Source organism: Falco rusticolus, chromosome 3 (genome assembly GCF_015220075.1).
Source record: "Falco rusticolus isolate bFalRus1 chromosome 3, bFalRus1.pri, whole genome shotgun sequence".
Taxonomy (NCBI): Eukaryota; Metazoa; Chordata; class Aves; order Falconiformes; family Falconidae; genus Falco; species Falco rusticolus.
In genome coordinates, this window is record NC_051189.1 from 96,192,018 (window position 1) to 96,214,088 (window position 22,071).

Below are 22,071 nucleotides of genomic sequence, written 5' to 3' on the forward strand. Positions count from 1 at the left end.
GCCCAGCTCTCACGCCTGTGCTAGGAAAACAAGCTCCTCTCTGAACTGAAAGGATTACACTCCAGTGCAGGCGCGGCAATGGCTTCCAAAGGAGACACAACCCGGCGTTTTTCTGAACTGGGCAAACCCGAGGCATTTCAGGAACACTAACGGCAGCATCTCAGAATCCAGCACAGACAATCCACCCAGGTTTTCAGAAGTAACCTGAACTGAGCCCCAAGGTAGTGTGTTGGAAGGTAAATCTGACCTAGTTTAAAACAAAAGTAACGTTTCTAAAGCATTTAAAGTCTGAGTGCAAGCTAAACACATTCTTTCAAGCGTGATGAGCATACTTGGCACTTGGCATACTAAGCATCAATTCGAGTCAAATAACAGCTAAGCAACACGTTTATATACAATTCCCTGGTTTATGCAAGGTGTAGGAATAGAATTTTACACTTTTACAAGAAAAAGATTAGTTCTCCAACAAACCTCTATCTATGGCTGATCACTCTACTTTTACTTACATCATGAATTATATTTCTGTATTAAATTTATTTTGAAATCTAAACCAAACAAGAATCCAATTACAACAACCCTGAGCCAAGCATTCAGAGGCGTTGTTTATTACTGGCCTGTAATTATGAATTATATTGACTTGGCCCACTGAGTTACGTTTTTGGGTAAGACAGATCCACCTTTCTACAGCATCTTCCACAAAGAACAAAGAAGGAGGTAACAGCCATAGAGAGCTGTCTGACAGATAAAAATAATGTGTTTTAAGACACTTGGGAAACATATGTCACCCTGGTCACTGTGATGTCCTGTACCTCAAGCCTGTGATGCCTCTTCCTGAAAATTTACAGTATTAATAGGAGTACATCTACATTTCTTGCAAAGGCTTGCTTGTTCACCGAAGAGCTCCAGCAGACTAACATTTAGAAAATTCACCTTAAAACCACCTCCAAGTAGTAACCAGTTATATCAAGAATAAGATGGCATACAAAAACATTTTTCAATTACAAGTAAGTCTATTTACCCTGCTGCAAGAGTTAGATTCACTTCCCCAAAAGCCAGCGAGCTCACTCTACTCTCAATACTGTTGCTGGCTGGCCAAGAAACACTCTGGACATGATTACACCACCACTAGGTATCTTCATTCCATCTGTATTTATTGAAAAATATTTACATATCCATCACTATGCTATTAGCTGCTTTAATAGCATCTTTACACAGAAGAGATAATTAAGAACATCACACTAGGATGAGGAAAGAGTAGTAAAATGCCTTTTCAAATGTCCTTTTTTTTTTTTTCCCCCAAGCTGTCAAAAGCGAAGAAAGTTCTCAGACTGAGTGTGCTGGAGTCCCACAGTGTGTGCGCCACAGATCAACAGCTTTGCTGACAATAGCATCAGTGTTATCTTGAGGAATCTACAAAAGATCAGGGCAAGATGCCTTGTCAGAGCACTTTGTTTTGTTTAAAATAAAGATTTTAAATTTCCAGTTCAGATACTCTCTTTATAGAAAAGAAAACAAAACTAGAATCCCATCTCCCTGCCCTACAATCCCACCATCCCTCAGTCCGACACAGACCATATTACTGCCAGGCTGACAAAGGCTTTTATTTATGGAACAGTTAAGATGACTGCCCAGGCATCTCAACACTTCACACATCCCTAACCCGACATCAGGCAGAAATCATCCCGGCCATCCAGCACCACAAAGGCACCTAGTTTAACTAACCTAGGTTGTACTGGGATCCTACAACCCTGCTGCGATGCTTGTCACTATTCATACAAGAAAAGTTCAGGGTCAGGTTCATAACCCCAACCTTATATCAACAGAAAACATACCTGGAGGCTATAGATTCACACTCAGGCAAAGAGCAAAAAAGGTGCCAGAAACCAACCCTCTAAGGAGCTTCCAGAAAAATTCAGCTAACCTCATCTGCAGTTACTTTCACAGAAGAACCCTTGAGTACCACAAGGAATAGTGTCAAATCTGTACAAACATAGATAACACATTCCCCAAAGCCTAAAAATCATTTCATTCTATGAAAACGTCACCTCCTGATAGAAAAAACTATTATTCTTGTCCCTGCACATTCTCTCTTCACCTTGGTACTACTATTCTCAGTAAGTAATGTAATAGTATCTTACGGTATGTTTGCAACAGGCAAATGACTAAGGCTGAAACACTTCTATAAACCATAAGAGGTAATGCGAAGCACAATAGAATACTTACATTTTCCAAAAACTGTGTGATCTTTTCTGCAGTATTCAGTGCTATTATCTTCATTTTAAAGGTTAATAATATCTCCACAGCAACAAAAACGAGAATCTTGCAGGACCCACTGATCACTTTGTCCCAAACTCTAAAAAAAAAAAGAAAAAGAAAAGGAAACTGTAAACATTACTGTAGTGCTTATCTGCTCATTTATCTGCTAGAACAGCCTTCACACGATCACCTTTTTTTTTCCAGATTATTTTCCTGAGTAACAGAAATGTACCGAATTATTCAGGTCAAGGTAAATAAAAGACATTATGAACTCCTAAATCTGTACAGAGCAAGGTGATGGTAAGCAGTAATGCATTGATATGGTGTATTCTTTTTTAGAAATTGAACTGTTTACAAGGTCAAACACAACAAGCAAATCTTTTTCTAACAGCCTGAACTGTAACAACTAACCTACAGTGTATGATAAAGGTGAGAATTTTTCCTAGTACAGAAAAGGAAACAAACTTTATTAGGCATGTCTAATAAAGACACTCTTCAAATGGTTAAGTAGCTGAAAATTCAAAAGGATATTAAAACTCCTACATGTCAAGAAGCTACATATTCCAGGTCATTGCTGTTATGAGATACAAATATGATATATCAGCAGGATGTAATCCATGATGTGTAAATTAGGCACAAGGAAAAACTATTAAACGTCTTTCAACCCATCCCACTGTGCACAGACCCTCGCAGAATTACCCAAGCATGAAACTGTACCTGGGCCTCACATTTTTAACAAAACCTGAAGGCCAGGCCTCCAAAGGCTGCAAGTACTTTAACAACAGAACTCTGATGAATATTAAATGCTTGTCACTATTACATACAGTGCTTATTTTTCACACTGGGACTCTGGTCAATTCTTTGTCAGTTTCTTAACCTTCTATTCACATAACTCTTTTGACACTGTTTTCACAACCCCTCCATTCATCAAAAAACACAGACTAGAATTCAACTTACAATGAAAAAATGAGGAAAAGAATATATAAAATCTCCATGACTATTCTTAAAAAAGAAGGAAACAAAAACCTCGCATGGACAGATGGGAAAAAAGGCACTGCCAAATTCTTTCCCCTGTGTAATTTAGTTTTAATTCCCTGCCTTGCTATGATTAAAAAATTAATAGAATTCCCATATGGGCAGGAATAATAAGTAATCCAAGACGAAAATCTTACTGCTTGCTTTGTGGTTCAAGCACCCCAGGTCAAGTGATCACTGTAATTACTACACTGATGTTGAAGTCAGGTCTAGAAGCTTTAAGCAAGGCTATGCAAAAACTGAGATCACACTCTGCTTCCACACTGTACAGGTCATCCCTGTTCATTTATAATGCTTTTTTCCTTCACAAACCTATCTGTTTAGAACGCAAGAACAGCTCCCCATGTGTCTCATGGGCATCAGAACTGTAATTATGTGTGACAAGATACCGAAAGTATCAGACCTGAAAAACAGGAAAGAATTTTTAAAGTTCCTATTAAAGCTCATGTTAATTTGGAAACAAATTTAGTAATCCAAACGTAAAATACCCAGTCTTCTTTCATCATTATACTTCCAAGTCTCCTGACTATAGTTTCCATAATTAAAGTACAGTAGGTTCCATTTCACGCTCAGAAAACACTCTAATGTTTTCCTGCATTATTTAGACTGATTCCAGAACAAATGTTTTAACAATGGCAAAACAGATCAGTATCTAAATCAACAGTGTCTACCACGTTTTGGAAGAGGATGGATCCAGCATCCAGCAAAGTGGATGAGATGTCAGCACTAACCAGCTGTGCCTCCTGCAGTATTTTTCCCCTTAACATTTCCAGCTATTGTTACTCTCAACGCAACTCCACCAGCAACAGGGGAATGACTGTGTGACACAGCAATAAACAGACCAGCACTCAGCACCTTGCCTATACCAGTTGAGCCAGGAACAGCAACACGAAACCGTGTCAGAAAGGCATTTACGTAGAATAGAAAAAAACCCACAGCAGTCTCAAGGGAATATGTACCTTGATGATTCTGCTCTAATATAGCAGCCTTTACACACTGTGTATCTATTGATGATAACATATGTATTCTACTTTCATTTTTTAAGTAACAGCAAACACTGAAGATCAAGTATACTGTCGCAACATCGCAGCTTTTTACCTGGTTTTTGATACTCCTAGAGATGGGAAAAGTACAACAGAAATGTCACGCAACTCTGCCTACAGCCCTACTCAGGAATGCTGAAAAAGATTGAAAAAGAAAGTATACACTAAATCCATTCTGGGTTTTCTAATTACCATCCTCTGTATTCAATTAAACACAGGAGCACTCTTACAGCTGTTTCTTGAACAGTGAAGCAGTAACAACAACCACAAGGAAAAATAAAAAGAAACAGGAAGCTATGAAGGTAAAGAGCATGCCAGGATTATGCAAATTAAGTCATTTACTTTTCACTGAGCTTTTTCAGTAGACAAGATGCAGCTTACTCTGTGTGCACCTATGTGTGAAGGCATGGCATTCTCAAGGCAGTTTCTGAGGTTCCTCAGCCACTACAGTGCTGCAGTATACAAAAAGCATCACAGCATTGCTGTTCTCTCTCCTTCTGAAATGTTATCATTAATCTCACAGCTTATCTCTCCAAGCTGCAGGGTAAACACGCTCAACTTTATTCCCTGGTTCTGGTTTTCCAGTCCTCCAGGCCAGAGATACATCAAGAGAACCAGTGCTTGCTGCTCTTGTCTGCACTTCTGGGTGTCCTTCCAGTGGTAACTGGGCATGGATGGCCGTGACAAGGCTCGCAGAAATCTCATCCTGACATCACATCGGGATCTTGTGCTCATCTCTTTCCAGAGCTGGGAAGCAGCAAAATTACTTAGGCAAAGGCAAACCAAGTGAAGTTTCTCTATAGTAGTAACCCACATGCACATTCTTATGCCCTCTCACTCCACAGTAAATTGAAGGCCTTCTTCATATTTCTGTTGTTTCTACTAACAAATTACTTGTATTTTTAAGACTAGCGTAGTTTATGCAGGACACTGAGATCACAGATGTAAAATTATAGAAGCCATACACTAATACACAAGGTAGTGCCAGTTTGAAAGGTAGCCATAAGATTTCAGGAGAACTACGAACACTTTGTCCTCAACAAGTTCCCAGAGGCTAACAACCTAACGCCACCCCATCAGCTATTACATTCCTGCTAAAGCAAGTCTTCACTGCACAATACGTTGGTCACGGGCATGATACATGACTGGCAACATTAGGCCATAAAAAAATGCCTGGCTTATTCACAGTTATATTTGCAAAGCTGTGCTACTTCTGTTGTGCCTGGATCACCTGGGGTGACAGTGCTGGAATAAACTGGCAGCCAAAGTGCCATTTTGCCTGTAGAGCTGAATCCACAAAGGGGACACCAAGTTTCAAGAGCAGGGCTCGCCAGCTGGGCCGCACAGCACCCGGTGGCACACAAAGCCCTGAGGGCACAGCGCCTTTGAGGCAGACGGTCTGCTCCCCTCTTTTACCAACCTGGCACCTTTAAGAAGCCAGTTAAGAAGCCTGTTACATACTATGTCAAGTGTATTAGAGCAAGCAAAGGCACTGCATAAGCTCAAAGGAAAAGTTTCTACATGAAACCTGTCCATACACATTTTCCAAGCCCATTTAAACTGATGCATAAATGTTACGTATGGTATAACTAAAAGCGTGCTATAAAACTGTATTGATACTGAATAACAACGCCGTCAGGAGTAAAGCTGGTATTATGCAACTTCATGTCATCATTACTGGATAAAATTCCTGCATAACATACAGAAATCTTTTACACCTTAGAGAAAAAAAGAAAACCATGAAATTTAGATTTAGCTGCCTGGCAGAGAAGACTGCAATTTATAGAAAGCAAACAACCTCTCTAAGAAATACAGTGCTAAATCCTAAGTTAAACTAAATCACAAAAGACTGAGCTCTGATCATCTCTCACTTGACAAAAATGTAAGTAAAACTCACAGAAGAATTGGAGACTTGTTTTCAATTCTCAGCAGTTCCAACACAGCCATTTGGATACATTTCAGATAAGCATTCAAGCTTCTAGATTCTAATCCAAACTGAATCTCCAAGCATTAATTAAGTTCATCTGTCACATGCTACACATGAAGTATGTTATTTCCTCAGCAAATGAAGCCATTCTGATTACAACTGAATAATTTAGAAACCTAAACTGGCAAGAAAAAGTGCACTTTTATCATGTTCCCACAAGAACTGTTGGGAAAAGGGATTGCCATGCCATCAGAAGTACCAACACCGAAATTTTGTTTTACTCCAGTGATTCAAAAAGCCAGTTTTGACCTTTTCCACGGAGGAAAGAAAAGTATTTAAAAAAATTCAGATCGTTGAAATATTCTATTTAAGTAAGGTAAAACATTATATGAGAATGCTGAACAGTACACTAGATAAAATATTTTACATAAATGAACTGATTCAAAATGGTAGAAGTTTGAAACTAAAGATCCTGACAAGAAGAAATATTAAATCAAAATTCTTCATCTAGATTTTTTCTTTTGCACTATCAAAATGACACAGCTCCATAAAACGTTCAATTTTCAACAGAAATTAAAATAAAACACCTGAACGTTCCAGCAGCAAAACTGCTTTGATGCATATTCCTCTTTCAGGTCTAGTTCTCAGCCACAAGACCTAGTAGCAAAATTAAATCACATAAGCTGTAAATAAAAATATCTCCTAGAAGACATGCAAAGAGGTTCCAAATGCAGTAATTTGCAAAGGCTATTTCAGATCACAGAAGCCTACAGGAAAAAAAAGGCCTGAAGAGACTGGCAAGTCCCAGGTAGAGCAGTCACTTTTCCTGACAGTAGTTTAAGTCGTAAAGCATCAAGTCTCATACAGAAAACGCACAATGAAACAAGGTCAGTCATTACCTACTGGAAGTAAATCTATAAAAGCCAATGTGAAATACAGATGCAGGCAAACCATATGCGTTCAATTGCTTTTAAGGATTATAACAAACATTTTTTACATGCTTACATAGTGCCGGTAGCCATAAAAATAGTAAAAGCTTTTAAGCACCACATCACGCACAGAGGTGACTATTTTGGAGCCTTAGAGGTGCTTAACAAGAAGAACTTGCCATCTGACAATTACCGCGCTGCACACGGCATAACACCTAAAGGTTTACTAACAAATCCTTCAGGTTTGCTTCAAAAAACTTTGTCTCAGACATACTCCTTGCCAGCTGTAAAACTTACAGAACCTCAACGACCATGGTACAACAAGACTAGAAAGCATGATTTCTAATCTTAGACCTTGGTCCCTAAAACCCCCTTATTTTCCTAAGGGCAGAGAAAATATTTTTTACAACAGCTGTTTCCCACTTTCCTTCATGAAATGCTAAGTTCCAGACGAACAAGCAAGACTGCATTCACTGTTCAGATTATGATGAACTTTACGACCATAAAGCATTCTCTACAGAGTATTTCACACCACACTAGATTTCTATACTAGTCACTGAAGTCCTGCAGGTGCTGAAGTACAACTCCCTTTGAACCTCATTACTTCTCCAAGCTTCCAGGCAGCTGAAAATGAAACCATTGTTTCCTTTGTGCCACCTCCAGCTCTGCATTAACAAGAGTTGCTAATAGCTGAAAGGATCTGCTTCTCTACATCTAGCTTGAATTTTCTGCTTTCCAGGAGTTCTCAGAACTAAAATCATACAAGCTTCATTTCAAAAGCCCTTCAGTGAAGTGTCATGCACAAAATTTGCTCCTTATGTAAGCCAGACAATCTATTTATAACTGGAGAATCCTAATATAATGTGCTATTTCATTAACTTTGAAATACTCAACCTGCTCTAGTGCTTTTTAAAATAAACACTCTGTCATGATTTAACCCCAGCCAGCAACTAAGCGCCACACTCGCTCCCCCCTGCAGTGGGATGGGAGAAGAATTGGAAGGGTAACATGCGTTGAAATAACAACAGTTTAATAATTAAAAGGAAATAATAATAGGGTTTTTTAAATTCTAAGGAAAAGAGGGAAACAAAAATTAACAGAGAGGAAAATAAGACCCAAGAAAGACAAGTGATGCTAACAATAACGATTGCTCACCACCAACCGATCCCCAGCGAGTCCCTGAGCAGCAGCCCCCCTCCACCAACCTCCACCCACCCCAGAATACCCCTTTGGTCAGTTGGGGTCAGCTGTCCTACCCGTGTCCCCTCCCAACTTTTTCTGCAACCTCCTCAACGGTGGGGTGGTGGGAGGAGCAGAAAAGGCTTTGGCTTTGTAAGCACTGCTCAGCAGTAACTACAACTACAACACCCCTGGCGTTGTCAACACTGTCTTCAGCACAAATCCAAAACATAGCCCCATACTAGCCACTATGAAGAAAATTAACTCTATCCCAGCCAAAACCAGCACACAATCCCAAAAATCTTCTTCGTCTAATGATAATACAGTATTATAATCACTCCCTAAGCAATGATTTTCATTAAAAAGCCTGAAAACTGACTACAATTCAGCTACCTATCACTAAGAGGGGATTCTGAGTTTTAAATCCTAGGAGGCATTAAGTGTCTACCAGCATCAGACGCTGTATTTAACTCCATTCTTTTTTAATTTCAATGCAAGACATGGTCACACAGACTTGCATCAGTAACAAGTGAAATCAAATCAAATTTTATCATTTTCAAGTCAACAATATACTCATAATCTTACAGATAAGTAAAGTCTTTGCCTGCTAAAATTACCATGTAATTACAAACAGAAAGCAAAAAAAGAGAACTTGCCTCTGTAAACTGGACTCAGGTAAACAGCCTGCAAAGCACTTTTTAAACCAGAGATCGTAAGGGAGTTTGCTCATTGCAGCACACGCTTTCAGATGCATCAGAAGTCTGTTATCTTCTATGTTCAAATACTGCTCCAGAATTTTTGGCTGAGGAAGGAATGAAAAAACTTTATATAACTCACATCAAAGTACCTTTCATAGTTAACACACACTGTAAGACAAGAAATGTCTTAAAAATTCAATTGGTATAAAATAACATGTTAAAATAATGAACTTGCATTGTTTTAATGAAAAACATCATGTTTCAAAATACAAGTATTGCTGATTTTTGCAATTAGCTAATTAAGTACTTAACTAAACAACCAACCTCAGGTTCCTTAAATTGCTGACTACTAGCAGAACTTCAAAAATATGCAGTATTCCCTAATGCAAGGAGGCGTTTGAGAGCTTAAGGCAAGGCAGAGATTAAATGTGCACTAATTACTGCTACCTTCATAAGTAAAATTGAGTTTCATTCACTTCAAACCTAATCGCCTTAGTACACACAAAAAAATATCTACACACAATGCAACAAAACCCAGAAAATCAATTCTGAAAGTAAATCCCTGTGCAACATATTAAAAGTTGGACATTGATTTCTTGTTTAAAAATCCAAGGTATTTAAAAGTATAAACACATGCATAATTATCCACAAAAATGTGGATAATTCTCATTTTGTTTAAATTCTAATTTAACACAATATGCATTTTCATAAATTCAGGTGCACCTTTATGCTTTTTGTCATAATTAGGTAAACAGCTTAGCTTCAGCTGTCAAAGGGAGAAAACGCTTCCTTTGGCCATATTCTAACATCCAAGAGTCTTGGTACAATGTTCATATTACAACAAAAACTCTGGGAAGGAGACACTTGGCACTGTGCAGTGAGAGCACGTACTTGCTTTAAAAATGCTCCTCTGTCCTTTGAAAGGAATTACAGAAATTGGCGTAGCTGAATGTATCACCTCCAGCAACAGCAGGTAGTTTTAAAAAGTATTTCTGGGCTCCAAAATAACAACAAAGGACATGCATAATTTTCTGCAATGAATTTTCATCCAGTGATTGCTTGTGCACAGGTACTCCGATACTTTTATCAGTGGCTATTGTTAACTGAAAGTTTCTTATCTGTTAAGGCTATTTGAAGTACTATAAAAATTGCAAAAGCTTTTGTAAGTATGCATTTTCTTTACAATCAAATTTTAATTTTATAAACCAGTAAGACAGAAGTTCAAAATTAATATTCCAGGAGAGAATTTAAATGATCAGTGCCAAAAGAACTCGACTCCACTTTTTATTATAACTTAATTTGCAACATACTGTTTTTCTGAAGATGTAGTACCCTGCTCCATTTATAAAGGAAAACAATTGTGCTTTGTCTGTCATCCAATGAGCAGCATATAGATGCCTGAGATGCAGCCTTAAGTAGCAGCACACATACATCAAGATGTTCTTAACTTTGTGACATTTAATTGTTCAAAATAAAGAAAATTCTTAAGCAACCGATTAGTGAGAAACATAATTAAACTAGACACAATGTGAGCTTAAGATAACCTAAAAAGAAAATAAGATGCAATTAATTGAAAACTACCACATAGCAAACAAAATTTCTAATGTTATGTTAGAAAAAAGTGTCCTACAGGACAGCACGATTACAACACAAAAAGCACTCGCCCCGTTTTCTCAAAACTGTTGGTGGAACACAATCCAAGGGTGTCACCTGTGTTGTCTCCACATACTCCAGCGCTCCAGTTGTCTCCATATACTAAATGCTTTCCATGACTGGCCCTCCTCACCATAAAAAAAAAAAAAAAAAAAAAAAAAAGGTAGTGTTTTTTCCTTACCAGTTGTTGTAATGAATCTTTGTGTTTGCTGTTCAGCTGATTCACAAAGCAACTGACAAGCCAATAGCATTCTATAGGATCTTCCACCATTTCCTCCATTGCTTTAGCTATAGCAAGAAACACTTCATCTTCAGGTTCCTGGAAAACAAAGCCAAAAATAGTGACCTACACGGAAGTACTGGACTACTTGATTTAAATTATTCTTATATTTCTTTTACCCGCTATTTGAAAGAACAAACTGGAATCAAGGTACACAAAGAGCTGTTCTGACATTCATAAATAAAACACCGGGCAGTAGCTGCATTATGGTGACAGATACTTATTAAAGCAGAACGAGTAAGGCTTGTCTTGCTTTTAAAACCAGAACATACAACAGGAGTTGGGAATATCTCTGATTCAAAGTTCTCGAATGACATACTACATTCTAACACGGTAGTGACGATCCTAGTTTATACCCCACGTTTTTACATTGCACAGCAGCAGAACTTTACATCCTGTTCCTTGCTAAAGTCCAAACAGTCCCCTCAAACACCTTTGTCGTGGATGTTAGTTACTGAAAAAAATAATGCAGCCATGAGCTGTAGCCTACCTTCAAATTACAGAAGATCATTTGGTTTGAGATAAACATCTTCCTAGAGACAAGTAAGTATCTTTTCCAGGTGGTGAGTCTCTTATTCCCCACAACACGTGACCAAAAGCATATGACGTGCACACCATCATCTTTTCTCCTGAGGATATACTCTCCTAACCTAAGTGTCAGCATGGCTAAACCACAGTAAGTGGTATGAATGCACATGGGGTAGATAAACCAGCTAGACCTCACGCCACAGCTGGCTCAGAAAGTGTCTAAACTGGGAAGATGCACAAGGAAAGGTTCTGTATTTGCCCTGTTTAAGTATTGCCTTACACAGGCAATAGTGACTACACCAAGGGCAGAGTAACAAGCCAGATACACATACCCACCCGTCTGATCTACTGTAACCATTAGTAGCAGAAAGCTATAGTATCACAGATTACAACTCATGCAAAATGTGTGGACAGCCTAAATACTACTGGGCTATGCCTCTGCCACACAACTACTGCAATACACGCATATCTCTACTTAAACTCTCTGCTTTCAGATGCACAAAAGATGTAGCAGACTTCTGTGATTTGTGACTCAAACATTTCAAAATATTTAGACCAATCCCACATCATCTGCCTCCACAATAAAACATCTGCATTACTATCAAGCAGTAACCTCCTATAAGTTTAAGGGGACAGTTACTGCACTGAAAGTAGGCTGACATAATGAGAACAACTGCTTTCTGCAGCAGAAGAAACATTAAGTTGCAGGACTAATAACTGTGGATCTGCTGAACGCCCTCTCCGTGAAACCCTGCCACAGCACTGAGAGCAGCTAGCGCTCTGGGATGCACTGACAAAACACTTGCTCAGAAAGTAACACTGCTCTAGAAGGGATGAATTTTCAGCCCACTGGGTGACATGCCAAGATCAAGGAAATTTCTCTACGGGAAACTCGCAGGGTTGGGTGGCCACATTTCTAGGCAATAGTAAGGGCTCAAAAACACTCTCTCCTCCAACAAGGAAATGCTGTATATAATCCTCCTGTCCAAAATGTTACTGACATTTCCACATTAACCTTTTTTTGATTTTTAACTTTAAGTTCTTATGACAAATTTTATTATTACAGATGAAAAATAACAAAGTAAGCTGGGCTAGAGTGAACATGGGCAAATTAACATTAAATACATGATAAAATCCACTTCAGAAAGTCCCATGGCTCCTTTCATCACCTCCTCTTTCTAAGGCTTATACCTAAGATCCACACATTGTTTTTATCATCACCCTATAGACTTTATCATCAAAACACAGACTCATTTACCCGTATGTGAGTACACTGTGAACTGCAGAGTACACGCATTACCTGACAGAAGCCTTGATCAGTTCAGCCTAACAGAAAAAAAAAGAGGCCAGTACAATTAAAGTCCAGATTTAAAAAAACAAAGAATTTAAATACATGATGTAATTTGCAATAAATCGCTGCTTCTGCTGGCTCTGAATTATCCTTGTTCCAGGACATTTAGGAATCTGTGAGCACCGATAAGATTATGTCATTTTTATTTCAGTGCTATGAAGAATGTGAAGTGGACTAGAGTACAAAAGGCTTGAAGCCTAGCAGGCAAAATACACAGAATAGATTTTAGGGCATAAAATCTTACATAAGCACTTAGGGTAAGAAAAAAAGGAAAAGCACTTTGATTAAAATCCCCTATTTTATACCAGCACTTCTCTGTCTCCCATTCACCTTACTTTGCCTATCTGCGTGCATTTGTGCAGCTACTTGCAGTTCAGTTTCTCTCAGGTTTATAGTTTGAAGTTAAATAAGATACTGTATTTAAAAGACTGTTAAAATGACAACTGACCAATGGAAAAGCCAAGTTTCGAGGCAATTTTCCTGATTCCAGTTGATGTATGCGGAGGAAAACATCTACCTGTGGGGTAGAATCATTAATAAAACGAATTACACGAAGAGCATGGTGTATATCCCAGTATTGCTCCTTCCGGTACTTCATCACCAAAGCGTGAGATTCATGGTGAGGAGGAATAATTCCTAAAACAAAATTTAAAAAGCGAAACAGAAAAAAAAAAAAAAGATAAACAACTGTAAAGAGAAACATCAGAGCATTCAAACTCCCTTCCTAAGACACCTGCCTAAATTCAGCTTCTACAACTCCAGCCTACAGAAATGTAGGACCTGGCATGGAAGTTTGTTTATAAGCACAGTAAAAAAACACAGGGAGAAAATTCTACAAAACTGGAAATCAACGGACCAACAAAGCACTTCAGCATTGTATTTATAAAAATAAATTGTATACGTTAACTGAGCATAGGCAAAATCTACCCCTAGACTATTGTTTCTCAAGCTGTTCTACAAGGTTTTAAGCAAATGTATGCGAACTCTTGTATATCGCACCAGTGTGCTGGTAAGAAATGTCATTGCTGAGACAGATGACAAATAATGTAATCGGTTTATTCTCCATCTCCAACACAACTTCTTTATTTTTAAATTCTGAATCTTTATTATTCCTTGTTTATACATACCTGTAGTTTTTAACACAGTAGTAGTTGCATATTTGTGCCCAGCTTCCATTTTTTTTAAATCAAAATGGATGCAGAATGATTTTTATATACATTAGCCATTCGCATTCTCAAATTCTACACTTTGTCTGAGATGACCAGAGAATACATACATGCACTTAACTAATGCAGATACTCTACATTCCAGTATTATTTACTGTTATATCTCTGCCAGAAAATTCTTTACTCACTGTATCATAGATTAATCCTCTCTAAAACAACATTCCGAAGTAATATCAATCACATAGGATGAACCACTTACAGATTAAAACTTAAGAATACCACCCAAATGCTTTGCAAGGTAAAGTTTTTTATTTTCTTCACACAACACTAGGAGGAAAAATGAAAAAGGAGAAAAAAAAAGTATCTAAGTAGAGAGGCAGAGAAATTAAATGTTTTCCATCTCCAAAAGAGATGCTCAGCATTTCACTTAATCCTTCCCCTCACTCAAGACTCAATCTTGCCATGCACTGATATTCATAACAGAACTGTCATAGGCTTCAACAGAAATAAATCTTACACACACCAAGGCAAAAAAAATGCCACTTCTATATCACTAGCAGAGCAGGATTTTTCCCATTGTAGAAACCCGTAAGAACAAAGTATTCTTCAAAAATCAGTTCTGGAACAAGCTACCTGCTGCTTTTATCTTCCATTTAAAGAAAAAAATATTCCTGCCAAGGGTTAAACTACAAAATGGCTGAGTTTTAATAACAAGCACATCAGACAGCAAATTATCTTTTATTTTCCAGCTGCAAACCTGTCTGTGTTGCAAAAGCTGGGACAGAGCAAGACATGTTTCACGTTGTACAAAACCAGAGCCAACATCATGACATACATACTGCCAACTGCTTTCCTCAAATACAGAAGACAACCTTTGGCAGATAGAAAAGCAGCTTAAACACCACAGGGATGTCTACAAACCTTCCTTAGTCGTACCTGAACAGCAAGTTAACAGAGACATCGCTGATACACCACGTAACCTGGGAGAGCACTGAGCCCTGCTATGTGTCTGAGATAATTTTGCTGACAGGATAGAATCCCTTCTGTTAAACTATGAACATTATTTAAAGGAAATGTAGCACTTCCCACCAGAACCAGTCTGGGCTGTTGTTTCAATCATTTAAGGAGAGAGATTTTGCACTGCCCTTCTGAATACAAGCTCTGAGCGGTAACACTGAGATGCAGTGAAAGAAAAGTCCTTGTACCTCGGTTCACCCAAAGAGCACACATGACAGCACGCGTACTTGAAATAAATCACTCTGGGTTTAAAATACAAAATCCTTTTAAGAAATCAATATAATTTTCCATACAGTTAACTCAGAAGGCATTTTGTGTTATTATATGATTCACAAATTATCCTATCTAAAACAAAGGTAGACCACTGGTTCTGCAGTGAGCTACAAGTTTGCCAAGAGACTGTATTTTGCTATTATACTTGTGGCTGAAGGACTTTACACTGAGTCACTACTTGTCCAAACCTCCTACACTATATTTCCTACTACTAGTATTTTAAAAGTATGCTGACTACTTCACTAGGGCCCAGGGTACAAGAATCCTTTTCATCCTAAAATTAGTATTCTAACGGCAGATGCTTTTATCAAGTATAATTACTCTGTTAGGTCAATGATCAATGCCAAGAACTCCAAGTTTTATAATTAGATCTTGCAACTTCTGCTCACTATTTATTTACTACCTCTCCCTAAAAAAGGCTTATAAATCCAAATAATCAGGAATGTGAAGCCACAATTTTTAAACTGTAGAAAACTGGAGGGGGAGGGGAAAAGAAGAAAAAAATTAAAAGGTTGTTCAAAAATTAGCTAAAGCTTTCTAAAACATTATTTCAGACTCCGGGCACTGCAGTGGAACATAAGAGACCAAGAAGGGAAACAGAAGACATTAACATTGTTAAGATCCCAGCACAGCCTAAGATAAACATCTTCAACTAGAGAAAAAATGGTTTGTAAAATACTTATTCTGAGGCAGGAGTCACCAATCTTCCTGACTCTGAATCACATGCCAAAATCTTAATATAAGAGATACACATGGGATCTATACCACATATTCCATAGAGCCAAAGGGCAAAGAAGTAGTAAGACAGTTCACAGACAGCAAGAGACAGCAGCTTCCAAGCCAATCTGCAGACTGATGGTGCTGGTCTCTCCCTGATGAAACATTTCAGGTATCGGCACCCTTCCTGCCAGCACAACCCTGGTAATACAAGACTGAGCACAGGAGCCACAGTCAAGCTTTTCAACCAACAGTATGATACGTAAATCACCTTTCTGTTCCAGAGATTCAGTCAATGTACCTTCACACTCAGTCTGGCAGTGTTTCTCTACATGCAGCAACTCTGAGGGAAATTCTCCAGGTACTTTGTAAGGGTCAGAACTCCTGGACCTTCCACAACCCCTCCTGTCTCCAAGTGACATGACCTTGCACCTAGTAAACCCAACACACTTGACCAGATACTGCAAAGTCCTCCGTAGTTTTGAATTAGTAATCTGACTAATGCACTCAAGGAAAACAGAATCTATTCATGGGGGTTTTATGAATTCTGGGGATACCGTAATTTGTCTCTGGTCTCGTAACTTCTTCAGTGGCAAATAAAATTTAAAGCTAGGAGCAGAACCAGAAGAAACTAAAATTTTGTAGAACACAAAGCTTCTTTTTAGAAAAAACAACCATTCCGTACCTTGTCCAGTTTTTTTTAAGTTTAACCACAGCTTTACATCAACTTAACTGTCTCTTCTTTTAGGAAAAGAACTGAATATCTTACCAGATATCAGTGGCTCATTATAAGCCACCTTTCAAATCCACTTTGTAACACTATCCAAGTAAATTTATGAAGTACAGAAACACATTCTTCTAGGTACACTTCAGCTAAAGTTCTCAAAAGCTATGCATGGAATATTATTTTATTATTGCTATTGTGCACCCTAGGTGGATACAAAAATAGGCTAAATATGTATCAGTAGGCATGGTAGTACAGAATAATCCATGCCATTAATTCTCTAAAGAAAAAAAAAGAAACATCAAAGAAAAAAATTCACTTTCCTACATGCTCATTTCTAGAGGATCACAGATGTAATTCATACCTAAAAGGACTTTCCACACCAGTATACGATACATAGATGGAAGAGGAAACCTCTGACTAAATGTGCAGAGCTTCTCAATATCTGTAGAAGAATAAAGAGGGGAAAAAACAGGTAAATTTAAATATTATTATAAATAGGTTTTGAGTCTCTGATCTATCCAACTACAACAAATCCTTAGCTGCAGACAGCAATCCCCATTTACATCACGTATTATCAACAAACACTTTCAACACTTCAATGGAGAATAGAACGTGCCCTACGAACTTCAACAATTTTGAAAAACAGGTATGTTAGCTTGATTTACAATAAAACTACCCTACGTTTCACCAGGAAGAAACTGTACCTTTTTTATAGACATTCTGTAAATCATTTTGCTATGTCAAAACTTTGTTGAAGGGATAAATAACATTTCTCTTTCTGTTCTGTTGGAAATGTGGCACTCCTCAGGGACCAGCAGCAATAACATCATCATCATTGTTTTGAGGTTAGATGGAATTAACAGCATGAGACAATGTATTTTCAGATTAAAATTGCTTTCATTAAAAATCTTTTAGTTGCTTAGGCACAGAGAATGAGAGATAAAAAAAAAAAAGAAACAAGCAATGACACAAATCTTTAACAGTTTTAAAAATCAGATTTTCAGATCGTTAAAACTCAAAGGACTGCCAGTAATAACTGAGAGATTAATGGTAAAAGATGCAGAGCTTACATGAGTACTAAGCACTGCAGATAAATATTTTCTATTATTCCCTCCCCAGCCCCAAATCACCAAAGTAATAGAGGAAACAGCAAAATCAACTTGCCCAGACGGTCATCTTTTAACAGAATTTCCAGTGATTTCTTTTCTTCAACTCCACGAAACCCCACTTTTTCATAATATACTGAGCGGAAGTTTCTCTGAGAGTCGTCAGCCATGATTGATTCCTTTTGGAGAAACAGTAATTCCACTTACGATTTACAAGAATACATTCCTACTGGGTTAAGGTCAATTATTTTTGTACACTGATAAAAGCTGACTGCCTGTGTCTCTATAGTATTAATAAACCCTAAAGAATATGCAGATCTTCCAAGATTTTTTCGTCATATGCTAACACCAACGATCATTAACATAACTGAATCTAAGTAAGGTCTAAAGATATCCGGTTTCCAAACAAAACACAGGGATTTTTGAAAATTTTCTATTCCTGTAGTAAATTATATTACTTTTCAAAATGTAAAAAAAAAAAATGCTGGAGAGATACAGTCTTTTATGTGGCATCATGTACTTCAAAAACAATATAAAAAATACAGTTAAGAAGTGACAAAATTCTGGCTGCAGAAACCCTATTCAAGTACAACTGTTACCCAGGTAAGTAAAATCATCAGGTTTCATACTCACCAGACAAGGTAACCAGAAGCAAGAACAAACCAACGTTGGCCTCAGTAGCACAGAGGGGACGGTATAAGAATAAGGCTAGGTACGTAGGGTTGTTCTGAAGTTGCAGATTTGATTTAAACATTCAGGTTGTTATCAGGTGCTGTAACAGCCAGGGTCTTGAGCTTGTTATTCCAGTACTAAAAAGAAATAATTGTCTCATCCCTATACTGCAAATAATGGTAAACTGCAGTGAGTACTCTTGTGTTTTGTAACAAACGTAACTGACATTTCAATTCAGTTCAACCTTCTAAATACCAATTCCCCCTCCTCTCCTGGCTTGCAAATATGAGAAAGTTCAGTTTTGTTAAAACAATCTTAACTTTTACACCCAGTGAGAGCAGCCAAATGTGCAGAAAAATAACTTGTTTAAAGTGAGGAGCAATGGGTGCCTGATGCATTGAAAAGCTTTTCTAGTCAAATTCTTCTTTTCCTTGCTGACCCAAAATACCCATCAGGAGCAAAGCATTTGCAGATATAAACAAAGGCAGATATAAAAGCATCTGCAGATATAAACAAGACAGTTTTGCAAAGAATGCACATATTTAAACTTGTATATCCACTAGGCCTATTTGCATTTCAAATTAAGTCCCTTTTTAGTGCTTTGTAGGATCAGGGCCAAGATCAGGCAGAAAATGATAAAGCAGCAAAGGACCAAATTAATGCTTCCTGAGATAGGTCAAATACTACCTCAAAACCAGAGAAAAAACATTTATATTACTTGCAAGTCATTCCAGTTGTGCACTATCTTTATGAAAATGACTGTGACATTCACGTACTGTGCATTTAAGGGTCCAGTGATCAGTGTTTACTACTTACATTGCAGCCACGTCTAGAAGCAAACTTACGATGCTACAGACGCACAACTACATTTAAAATATCTGACATTTTTAAAAACTGAATTTAGTATGTGCTACTTAGAAAATATTTAGTCCAGACTACGTGAAGAAAGCTGACAGCAGAGTCACAGATCAGGAACAATAAATATAATTTGAAAAATAACACCAAGATCTCTATGAAAAAAAAATGCTATTTTAATAATTTTAAACTATCACTATACCAGCAGTACATTTTATTTAGTCAGTGGAAAAAAATAAGAAATACTGTTTCCTCCTTCTCTCCAAAATCAGGATACGTATTTTCATATTAGGCAAACAACCGGTGTTCCCAATCTTTACACGCATCATTAATAAACTGAAAGAAGGAAGGGGGGAAATAGATCCCTTGGGGGAAAATAGATCCCGGGCCAGCTCACTGGCAGTGTTCTGTACAAAAAGAATACAATTAAATCATCCTGCCTTCAAAGATTCAAAGATAAAAGGCATTTTCAGCCTTACTAGCACTTTTCATTATATTATTACATTTCACACCAGGTGAGCTTAACAACAGCAAGGCAATGTAAATATTTAGTAGGGAGCCAGAGGTGATGGCAAGCCCCTTCTGCCCTGCACAGGCCCAGCCCAACTGCAGGCCACGCCCCGCCCGGCAGTAGCCCCGGCAGGCCCGGCGGTAGCCCCCCGCGGTAGCCCTGGCCTCCCCGCCCCGGCCGGCACAGGGGCCCCTACGCCGTTCCGGGCCTTGGCGGTACCGCACCGGGTCTCTGTCACACTTCCACAGGAAAACACGGCTGCATTAGGCACAGGACCGTGTGTCCCGTCCCCCCCGAACATCGAGCGGCAAGCAGCCGGCCACCCCTCTGCTCGCCCCCCCCTCCTGTGGGCCAGGCGGGGCAGAGGCAGGGCACCCCTCACACAGCCCCGCCGCCCCCGCCACCGGAGCCCCGCGGGACGGCCTGAAGGACTGAGAGGACCAGCGGGGCAAGGGGCCGTGCCACCGCCACCCCGAGAGCTAGGGCCCTGCGGAAGGGCGGGGGCTCGGGAAAGGGGACGAGAGCGGGGCCGGTATCAGCCCCCCCCCCCCCGCCTGCAGCACCGCGACCCCCCCCGCCCCCCGCAGCACCTACTGCAGGCGGGCGCGGCCCGTCAGACGCGGCCCTACGGCGCGGGCTCGGGCGCGTGCGCAGGCCCCGCCCCGGCGCCGGGCGACCCTGTGGCACTGCCGGGGGGCGGGGCTTCTGGCGAGCGGTCGGGCCGCGCGCGCAACGGGCGGGGCGGGCGCGAGGGAGCGGTGCGGTCCCTCTCACAGCAGGGGCGCGCGCTGGGGGCTGGCCCGCCGCCCCGGTGCCTCACCCGCCCCGGTGGCCCATCCGCCCCGGTGCCCCACCCGGTGCCCCACCCGGTGCCCCACCCGGTGCCCCACCCGGTGCCCCACCCGGCCCGGTGCTTCACCCGCCCGGTGCCCCGCCCGCCCCGGTCGCTCTCCCTCTCACCCCTCACGCCAAGCCGCCCCCCCGCCTTGCTCATCGCAGCGTTTCGTGGGGCAGCGGCGGGTGCGCTGGGCGCTGCGGGGAGGCGGCAGGTCTCTGTACAGCTGGCTGGAGCTGACGCCAGAGCTCGGGGCGCTTGGGCAGAACGGGCCGGGCCCGGTATGGAATTACGCAGAGCAGTGATCCAGAAAGCGCGGTGCTGTGCAAGGCCCGCCGATGACGCTTGATAGTAAGGGAATAACTCTCCCTTAACGCTGAGGCCATGAGGAACAGCAAAGCATGGAATTACAGGCTCACTTAGGTTGGAAAAGACCTTTGAGATCATCAAGTCCAACCATTAACCCAGCGCTGCCAAGTCCACCGATAAACCCTGTCCCTAGGCACCACATTACGCACCACATTAGGTGCTTTGTAAACACCTCCAGGGCAGGTGATTCCACCAGCTCCCTGGCAGCCTGTTCCAGAGCTCGACCACCCTTTCTGTGAAGAAATTTTTCCTGATACCCAATCTAAGCCTCCCCTGGCACAACCCGAGGCCATGCCTGCACCGTATTATTTACTATAATTGGTATGCTCAGCATTTTGGCCCATCCACTGTGATATCTAGGGACATTTTACTTAGAATAATCTCTAGGAAACTAAGTGTATTCTCCAGACCCAAGATTCACTCTTGACACACGTGAACAAAGTACTGGATGCTAAAACTCCCACCCCTCCAAACAGATAGCAGACCTAGGTTCACTGCTGGAAGCCAACGCTCAAAAATCAACCCGTGCTACCAAAACCATGGAACATCAAGCTAACGGTGTGGGGGGTTTTGTAGTTGGTGGTGATGTTTTTATTCAGATCTCTCAGATCTTGCCAGCCTTTAACTGTCCAACTGCAAAGATGAGGCAGCTGCTTTTAGTAGGAGCTGAGTTTTCAGCTCGTGGCCCCTTTTCAGCAACAGAAACTTGAACGAGATCATCAAAGACCTGAGTTAGCAACACCAAGGTTTCAAAGTGCTAGAGCCCTCTAAGACAGCTTCTTAGCTTAAGTGGCCTATTTTCAAATGCGCAGAACATCCCATTATTTTAATCTTGCCAAAAGCTTCTGAAACGCCAAGGGAAAAGCACGCTGTTGCAGAACCGATGGGCTTTTGTTGAGCCCAGCTCGCACTGGAGTGTTTCTGTTGAGTCAGTGCAAGGCCAA

General features: G+C 40.2%; 1 protein-coding gene across 5 annotated transcripts; it reads right to left on the reverse strand.

Annotated features, from left to right (window-relative positions):
• Nucleotides 1-1,130: 1,130 nt before the first annotated feature.
• Nucleotides 1,131-20,600, reverse strand: TBC1D7 (TBC1 domain family member 7). 5 transcript variants are annotated; one of them, XM_037380126.1, is made up of 9 exons: nucleotides 20,518-20,600; nucleotides 18,519-18,694; nucleotides 17,944-18,064; nucleotides 17,141-17,221; nucleotides 13,328-13,515; nucleotides 10,902-11,039; nucleotides 9,026-9,171; nucleotides 2,224-2,353; nucleotides 1,131-1,410 (listed from the first exon to the last, which is right to left on the reverse strand). In XM_037380126.1, exons 3-9 carry the CDS (start codon nucleotides 18,053-18,055, stop codon nucleotides 1,324-1,326), a joined length of 882 nt encoding a protein of 293 aa, XP_037236023.1. In that variant the 5' UTR covers nucleotides 18,056-18,064; nucleotides 18,519-18,694; nucleotides 20,518-20,600; the 3' UTR covers nucleotides 1,131-1,323. The 5 variants fall into 5 exon arrangements, with proteins under 5 accessions (XP_037236023.1, XP_037236024.1, XP_037236025.1 ...); XM_037380127.1 differs by having other exon boundaries at nucleotides 18,519-18,724; nucleotides 20,518-20,579; XM_037380128.1 differs by having other exon boundaries at nucleotides 20,514-20,575.
• Nucleotides 20,601-22,071: the final 1,471 nt, after the last annotated feature.

Bases quoted from the DNA above. Each gene is read 5' to 3' on its own strand.
- TBC1D7 (XM_037380126.1), bottom strand. From the start codon at position 18,055: ATGGCTGACGACTCTCAGAGAAACTTCCGCTCAGTATATTATGAAAAA. The intron at 11,040-13,327 runs GTCAGTTGTCAT...TTTGTTTTCCAG, and splicing joins GAAACTTGGCTTTTCCATTG to GAACCTGAAGATGAAGTGTT. The intron at 1,411-2,223 runs GTAAGTATTCTA...GATCTTTTGTAG, and splicing joins TCACACAGTTTTTGGAAAAT to ATTCCTCAAGATAACACTGA.